Raw genomic sequence first — 9,211 nt, forward strand, 5'->3', positions numbered from 1 at the left:
GAGGCGGGAGCTCAGCAGTAAGGTAAAGATGTAGGCTTTCTGGGGGGGATACGGGAGAAAGGCAGCATGTGCTCACAAGGGAATGGAAGGAAGTGCCTCCCAGCCTACTCCACCCCAGGTCCAGCCAGCCCCAGCCAGCCCCAGCTCTGCTGTCTCCCCCATGCCTGGTGGAAGAGAGCCCAGTCTGCTACCCCTCCTCCCCACTGGGTGGATCACCCACCTCAGGGTAGTAGTCAGCTTTGGGCACCAGCTGCTCAATCAGGGTGTCCAGGGAGGCTGAGGATGGAGCTCCATCCAGGAGGGGCTGCCCGGCCTGCTCACCATCCGTGGGCTCAGGGTGGGGTGGGCTGAGGCTGCCTGGAGTGACCATGTTGGAGGTGCTCAGTGTCCGGGGCATGCCTACCTGCAATGGCAAGGGGCATTTGGACCTGCTGGTCCCCCGGGATCCTGGCTGGGCAGGCCCTGCCTCCCATATGCTCTTCTGTGCCCACCTGAGCCCAGTGATCACCTCCTGGGAGGGCTGCCAGGGAGGGATCCCCCCACCCCATAGCCACTGCATCCCCAGGAATCATCTCTTTTCCATTATCATTCCTAGCCATTTAGGGACTGACTGTTTCCAGTATCCATTCCCACTCGCAGTGAAGGTTGTTTTTGACCAGAGGCTTAGACAATCAACGTATTTGCCCTGCTCCTGGCCACAAGAATGAGTCGGGGGTGGACCTGATCCAAACTAGAGGGCTCAGATGCAATCCTAGAACTTCTGTGGCACTTGAAAGCTATTTCCCCTGGGTCCCTGAGCAGTGGAATGGCACTGTTGGGACCATCTTGTCCCTCAAGGAGCCAGGAAAGTGAGCACATTCCTGAGTTCAGTGGGTGAGGCCCTGGATCCTGCTGTGCCCGAAGCTGCTCTGTGGACTGCTCCATTACATGAGTCTGTTTGAGTTTCTCTCAGGTGCAGCCAAATGACTGTCCAGGCTCTTTGTGATTAGGACCCACTGACCTGTCCAGCTATTACCCCCTTGCAGGAAGGCTCTCCCACCATCTTCAATCCTCCATCCCTCTGCACGTGGCTGAAGTGACTCCCCCTAGGTGGGACCTTCCCTGTTTCCCTGCAGCAACCCCTCAAGGCTGGGCCTGACTTCCAGTGGGCATCAGCAGATTCTCCCTGTCAGCATTGTGGAGTGCTTGGGGTGCTGCTGGTGCCTGGTACAGAGAAAGGTCTCCAGCCAGACCTCCTCTAGGTGGGGCCAGAGCACACATGTCTTCTGACCCAGCACTGAGTCAAGGTCCTGGCCTGCAGCAGGCACCAATCCACGAGTGTGCACTGGACAGTGCTTCCTCCCTCGGGCTCTGCACATATGCCTGTTGGCCAGTCTTCCTGAACGAAGCCTTTGGGGCACTCGTGGCAGCGAGTCCTGGCCAAGCCTGTGACTGTTTAACCATCTCCCACACGACATTCAAGTAGCCCCCGCAGCCTTGACTGTGGAGTCCTGCAGGCTCACCACAGGGGCCTTACAGGAAGCAGCCTCCCCACTGCCCCTCTCACCTCACCCCTGCTGCCCCCGTGGCAGACCCTGGCCCCAGCCTGTTTCTGACTTCTCCTGCCCCCTGGTGACCTGGCCCTGAAAGTAAAGACAGAGGGACTTGGAGAGTCCAAGCTGATGTTGGGGATCAGAAGCAGCCCCGCAGAGGGCCGTCCCTAGGGCGTGCAGGGACTGGGTTACGGTGCAGGGAGGGTGCGGGAACCAGTCTGAACAGCGGCCTGGACAGTCCCAGCCCTAGGGACAGCCACAGCTTTATTTCACCTTTCCAGCAAAGTTGTAAGTGTTCAATTTTCAGTTGATGAAAGTAAAATTTCACAAAATTGTCTCCTGTCCATCCCAGTGGGAAAGCTGCTGCACATGAGGGCACATGGGGGCTGCCCTGCAGGGAATGGTGGTTAACTCTGGGGTGGGCGCTGCCTCTGCCGCACACCCAGAGCCCAGAACCAGAGCCCAGTTCCACTAGACAGAAAGCTCTTGAGGCCAGGAAGGTCCACTCTCTCCTGCCAGACACCTGGCACCTCCTCCCTGTAGCCTGTCCCAGATCCCAGTTTTCTCAAAGATGAGCCAGTAGTGGAGGTGGAGGCGATTCTGGAAACCTCTCTGTAGCTCAGGGCGGTCTGTCAGACAATGTGAGAGGGGCTGCAGAGGGGCCTTTCTGGGGAAGCCAGGATGCCACAACTTCAAGAGGTGAGCTGGGAAGCATCCAGAGCACCTCAGGTCTGGCCTGGTACTGGGGGCCAGGTTTGGGGGGCCGGACACACGAGGAAGCGGGGAGGGCTTGGACACAGCTCTGTTCCGAAGCAGCAAGTTTACATTGGAGGTCAGGGGTTGCGTGGAGCTGGGGGCCAGAACCATTATGACTCACAGGGATGCCTAGAGAGCAGATGGGTGGCTGATGTTGCCCTCCCTCCTCCAAGCACCCATCGTGTTGCCAGCTAGGCCCTGGCCCAATTATCAGTGGATGGATGGGCTTGGCCCCTTGCTGCAGTCTCTGGTGTCTCCTGCTGTTGCTAATGGTCATTCATGCGTGCATGCATGGAGTGGCTGCAGACGGACAGGACCTCTCAGAGCTGGCAAGGGGTTGGGGAGGCAGACATAAGCAAACCAAGGCATGCAGAGAGACTGTACCACTGAGGCTCTGAAGGGTGTGCCCAGGCAAGGGGAGAGGGGATGATGACTTCCTGCATCTGGGTATTCCTTTGAGATAGGGTGGGTGCGGTCAGAGCCATGGTAGTGCCCTGACATTCCTCCCACCCCTCCCCGAAGGTGCGCTGGCACAGACGTCATCCTCTTCCCTTGAGCAGGGGCTCCAGCCTACTGGGAACACAGACGGGCTGCGGAAGTGGCCCCCATTCACCCTCTCCCACAGTAACTGCTTTTATTAATTTCTTACCTATTTTTCTGTCCTTCTGTATACAAGGACAAGAAAATATAAATATATATATTCCCCCCTTTCTTTATTACACAAAAAGTAGTGTATTGCACACACTCTCCTGTGCTCTTTTCACTAACAGTACATTTTGGAAATCTTCCCATGGCAGGACAGAGCATGTTTATGCTTTTTATTTTTTAACTGTCCCACAGTAATCCATTGTTTGGATGTCCAACGGTAATTTTTTTTAACATCTTTATTGGAGTATAATTGCTTTACAGTGGTGTGTTAGTTTCTGCCTTATAACAAAGTGAATAAGCTATACATATCCATATATCCCCATATCTCCTTCCTCTTGCGTCTCCCTCCCACCCTCCCTATCCCACCACTCTAGGTGGTCACAAAGCATGGACCTGATCTCCCTGTGCTATGCGGCTGCTATCAGGGTAATTTTTAAAAGCCAACTCAACTGTCCATCAACAGATGAATGGATAACAAAATGTCATGGATACATACGATGGGCTGTTATTCAGCCTTAAAAAGGAAGGACATTCTGACATGTGCTACCACGTGAGTGAAACTTGAGGACTCTAATGCTGAGTGAAATAAGCCAGACACAAAAGGACCAATCTGTATGATTCCTCTTACATGCAGCTCCTGGAGTAGTCAAGTTCATAGAGACAGACCGTAGAATGTGGCTCCCAGGGCAGAAGGTGCATGGGGAGTTACTTTTATTCACAGAGAGCTTCAGTGCTGCAAGATAAAAAGAATTCTGGAGATGGATGCTGGTGGTGGTTGCACAACAATGTGAATGTATTTAATGCAATTGAACTGCACACTTAAAAATGGTTAAGATCGTAAATTTCATGTTATGTGTATTTTACCACAATTTTAAAAGAAGCCAGTGATGCTGGGAAAATTGTTTATTGTCACAATTTCCCTTGAGAATCATTGGAATCACCAGTAGTTCCCCAATGTGTGCTTGTAAGCACACAGCCTGCATGGTGTACATCAGCAGCAGCTGAGAGTACAGGGTCGGCACAGAGGTCCCGAGCGGGCTGGCAGGCTGCTCCGTCTGTGCCCCATCTAAAGAGCTGTTTCAAGTTATCTCTCTTTGCTTTGCCTGGGGGCCTGGGACTCCGTGTGTGTGTGTGTGTGTGTGTGTGTGTGTGTGTGTGTGTGTGTGTGTGTGTGTGTAGACAAGTGCATGGTATGACTCCAGTAGGTGTCTGCTTTATACCCACTAAATGAACAAGACAACAAAACAACCAGTGCTGTCTGGCATGTTGGAACAACCCTTTAAACACTGCTGGGCAGGGCTGTACACTGTCACAGCCCCTTTGAATTGGACAAGATTTGACTCGATGTGAAAAGAGCCTTATGTTTTGAGAGTGTCCTTTCACCTTACTCAAATCCTTGGAAATTTATCCCAAGAAAATAATCTAAAGAGGAAAATTTTGGAAAGGAGTTTGGTTTGGTGTTAATTATAAGCAGTGAACAAAATGCAGAACGCCACAGATGATGAACAGAAGGAGAACATACCCATTAGTGGAGTTTCTGTTGCCGTTGAAATGACAGTTATGAGGACTCAGTGATAACATAGAAATGGTTATGATGTAACGAAGTGAAAATGGGAGGAGAGAAAACTGCACATATGACACGATACAAGCAATATTATTCCAATGAATAAAATTACAATGGGACACTGAAAAAATGCTTCATTGATGTGCATGCCCCCTTTGCCCCGATGTATGTTATTGTCTTGGCGCTATCCATTCAAGCTGAATGAAGGTGGAGCTCAGTCATCAAACATAGCTGAGAAGATGAAAGGCCCCCGGGCTATGGTGGGTGGTGGGATCGCGGGCATGCTCACCCCGTGACCCCCTGAGGGGATGCAACCAACAGTGGCCCAGCCATGGTTTGAATGCAAAGTCCACTTTCTGATGTGTCCAGGTGAGGGCCCCTTTACCCCAGGACTAACCACACACCACACCTTCAAACATGCTGCACCTGCTTGCCTGGCATGCCTTCTGACCCCTGTGACCCCTGGGCCTCCCCAGTCCCCCAGACTTCACACTGGCCTTGGTCTCCTGGCATTGTGTTCTCTCCAGGAGGAGGCTGGCTCGCCCACTGCTGTACTCTAGGGCCCGGCCCCCTGACACACATGCACAGTGGGTGCTCGGTCAAGATAGGTGGCATTCAAGTGACTCAGTGGTGCAGGTGAGAGGCAGTGAAGCCTGAAATTGAACAGTGCAAAAAGGGATGGTGAGGTGTGGCCAACACACCAGGCATTCAAGTATTGGAGTCTGTGGGAGGGAGGCTGGGGAGAAGCCTGCAGTCCTGACCTGGGAAGGCCAATCTTCCCTGCCTGACGCCCCATCTCATCCCTTAGGCCTCCCATCTTACCGATGAGAAAACTGAGGCTCAGAGTGGGAAAGGCAGGTACCCAGCTCTCATGCTGAGTACATGGAAGAGCTGGGACTTGAGCACAGGTGAGTCTGAACCCCAGGCCCTGTTCGTGACCATCAGCCCACCTGGGCACTGATGCTGGTATCCCCAGGCCACAGTGTCAGAGGGACTCGGTCAGACACTTGAGGTGTGACCAGCAGTGCCCAAAACACGAGGAGAGAAAAAGCCCATGCTGGTTGGCCCGGGGTCACAGTGGCCCCTATGGGGACAGGCCATCCCTTCCAGGTATTAACTTTGGCCTGTGGGCCCAGGTGCACAGAGGACCTCCTCTCCCAGGTGCCATATCTCCTTCCCAGCCCAGACCTGAACTCCAGAACCAAATCTACCCCTCTTGGCACCTCCATTGGCTGGGTCTGCTTTCTTGGCCTCCATCTCCTTTCCTTCTGGCTACAAACACAGGAGTTTTGCTTTGGGGAGTAACCACACCCTCTGATGAATACTGACAGTCCTGGTGGGACTACCAGGGAGGCCCACCCTCACTTGGCCAAGGGGCGGGAACCAGCCCAGCCTGGGCCAATCAGATGCACTGCCCTGGAAAATGCACTTGGTTGGTGTGGGGGGACCTGACCTAAGCAGGCCTGACCTGCTGCAGGCCAGGCCTGGGAGGGGCAGGGGTGGCTTCTGAGTCACAGTTTCCCCCCAACCTAGGCTTGTGCTCCTGCTTCAGTTTCTCTGCCCATGTCTCCTATTCCCCTGCTTAGTCCCTGCCCCTCAGGCGTATATATGGATCCCCGTGTTTAAGTCTCCAGGCCCTGCATGTGGAGGTGCTGGGACTCCCATGACAGTTATGGGGGGTGGGCAGCGAGCCTGCATTGCATGGATCTGATCTGCAGGAATACTGGCAGATGCAGGGAGAGGACCCCCAGCAAGCCACCCTGCAGGTGAGGCTGGTAGAGAGTGGCCAGAGCTGTGGGCACGAGAAAACACAGCTCCGCTGGGCTCCCTGAGGGCTGACCACGTGCTCAGACCTTCCAGGTTTAAGAGAGCCCAGAATTCCTGACATTTTTGTATTTTGATTTTAATTAAATTTGTTTTTTAAAAAAAGCCACAGTGGGGATCACACTGTATGACGAAAGCACATTTAGAAACGACATCTCTGGCTCCTGGGTGGCCAGTCTACAACCCTCATTCTGCTGGCCCAGCCCACAGGGCTGGTGATTGGCATAAAAAAGCTGCCAAAAATGGAAATCCAAAGACCCTATGGAAGGAATGTGTGTGGCTGGTCAGTGCAACATGTCTTGGGGACTGGAGAGGAGATGTTCTCTCCAGCCTTCTTTCCTGGGTGGGCACTGGGCCAGGCTTGACCGAGGGGGCAGAGGGAAAGGACACTCCTAGAAAACGGCCCTGAAAAGTGCCTTTGTGCACTGAGAACAGGGAAAAGAATCCCTCCTCTTTAGTTTATGAAGAGGAACCGGTAAGATTAAGTGCACAAAGCACTCAGCACAATACCTGCCATGGAGAAGAAAGGACCACCAAGGTCAGTTCTCCCCACGGGTGCTCACCACCTGCAAGGGCTTAGAACACAACATGAGCAGCAATTCCAACTGCTAATGGAGCTCTGTGCCAAAATTCCGAACAGCACTCCTGTGCTTCACCAGGGTTTCCAAGCTGGCTGTGGCCTGATGGCCCTCTACCCTGCTCCTCCAGGCTTGTAGCTGGAGCTTCTGAAACCAGCTATCAATAGCTGCTGGGGGTTATCCCTGCCAACTGACTCTTGAAGGATGTAGTTGGCCACAACTTCAAATCAGAGCCACTTCTGTCTTTGCCTTCCTATGTAGCATACGTTTACACATTTACATATTTGCATCCCATCATTTCTTCCCCTCCCCCATTACATCTTTCTCAAAACTTGTCGTAATATCTGCTTAACATAAAATTTATCATATTAACCATTTTTAAGTGTACATTTCAGTGGCAATAACCATTTAGTTGCTCAATCATCACCACTATCCATCTCCAGAAATTTTCCATCTCTACCAAATAAAACTCCATGCCCAGTAAGCAGTAACTCCCCATTCTCCCCTCCCTTCAGCCCCTGGTCATCACCATTCTATTTTCTTCTTTAAGAATTTGACAATTCTAGGTACCTGTATAAGTGGAATCATATAGTATTTGTCCTTTTGGAAGGCAGCTATGTTCACCACTATACCACCAACACTGCACAGCAGTATTTGTCCTTTGGGGACTGGCTTATTTCACTTAGTATAAGGTCTTCAAGGTTCATTCATGTTGTAGTATGTGTCAGAATTTCCTTTCTTTTTTTTTTTTGCGGTACGCAGGCCTCTCACTGTTGTGGCCTCTCCTGTTGTGGAGCACAGCCTCCGGACGCGCAGGCCCAGTGGCCATAGTTCATGGGCCCAGCTGCTCCGCGGCATGTGGGATCTTCCCGGACCAGGGCACGAACCTGTGTCCCCTGCTTCGGCAGGTAGACTCTCAACCACTGCGCCGCTAGGGAAGCCCCAGAATTTCCTTTCTTTTTAAGGCTGGATATTTATACTGTATTTCACTGTTTATTTGTACTACATTTTCTTTATCCATTCATCCATCAGTGGACATTTGGGTTGCTTCCACCTTTGTCACACTGCTTTCCACAGCAGTTGTCCATTTTACATTCCTACCAGCAATGTAAAAGGGTTCCAATTTCTCCACATCCATGCTAATACCGATTTTCTTTATTTTATTTTGCGGTACACGGGCCTCTCACTGTTGTGGCCTCTCCCGTTGCGGAGCACAGGCTCCGGACGTGCAGGCTCAGCAGCCATGGCTCACGGGCCTAGCCGCTCCACGGCATGTGGGATCTTCCCGGACCGGGGCACGAACCCGTGTCCCCTGCATCGGCAGGAGGACTCCCAACCACTGTGTCACCAGGGAAGCCCCGATTTTCTTTATTTTTGATGGTAGCCACCATTAGGGTATGAAGTGGTATCTCATTGTGGTTTTGATTTGTATTTCCCTAATGATCAGTGATGTTGAGCATCTTTTCATGTGCTTATTGGCCATTCATATACATCTTCTTTGGAGAAATGTCTATTCAAGTCCTTGACCCATTTTTTTATTGAGCTGTTTTTATTGTTGTTGAGTTTTAGGAGTTCTTTATGTATTTCAGATATTAATCCCTCTTAGCTTTGTGATTTGTAAATATTTTCTTCTATTATGTGGGTTGCCTTTTTACTCTGATGATAGTGTCTTTTGATGCACCAAAGTTTTTCATTTGGGTAAAGTCCAATTCGTCTATTTTTTTCTTTTGTTGCCTATGCCTTTGGTGTCATGTATAAGAAATCATTGACAAATGCAATGTCATAAAGTTTTTTTCCAATGTTTTCTTCTAAGAGTTTTATAGTTTCAGCTCTTATGTTTAGGGCTTTGATCCATTTTGCATTAATTTTTGTATATGGTGTTAGGAAAGGGTCCAACTTCATTATTTGACATGTGGATATCCAGTTTTCCCAGCACCATTTGGGAAAGGATTTTTCTTTCCCCACTGAATGGTCTTGGCACGCTTGTCAAAAATAATTTGATTCTATACACTGGCATTTATTTCTGGGCTTTGTATTCTATTCCATTGGTCTATATGTTTGTCTTTATGGCAATACCACACTGCTTTGATTACTGTAGCTCTGTATTAAATTTGAAATCAGAAAGTGCAATGCAAATCCTACAACTTTGTTTTTCCATTTCAAGATTGTTTTGGCTATTCAGGGTCCCTTGGGATTCCATATAAACTTTAGATGGAGTTTTCTACCTTGGCCAAAAATCCAATTGTAATTTTGATAGAGATTGCATTAAATCTGTAGATTGCTTTTGATAGTGTTAACATCTTAACAAT

General features: G+C 50.5%; 1 protein-coding gene across 1 annotated transcript in view; it reads right to left on the reverse strand.

Annotated features, from left to right (window-relative positions):
* RASGEF1C (RasGEF domain family member 1C) overlaps positions 1–397 on the reverse strand; it is a 32,620-nt gene extending 32,223 nt beyond the window's left edge. The window contains exons 1-2 of the mRNA XM_007465508.1: positions 221–397; positions 17–39 (exon numbers count right to left, since the gene is read on the reverse strand). Of these exons, the coding sequence (XP_007465570.1) occupies positions 17–39; positions 221–397 (200 nt within the window). The remainder of the gene's footprint in view (positions 1–16; positions 40–220) is intronic.
* Between the last annotated feature and the right edge of the window lie 8,814 nt (positions 398–9,211).

This window comes from Lipotes vexillifer, unplaced genomic scaffold (assembly GCF_000442215.2).
Source record: "Lipotes vexillifer unplaced genomic scaffold, Lipotes_vexillifer_v1.1 scaffold613, whole genome shotgun sequence".
NCBI lineage: Eukaryota > Metazoa > Chordata > Mammalia > Artiodactyla > Lipotidae > Lipotes > Lipotes vexillifer.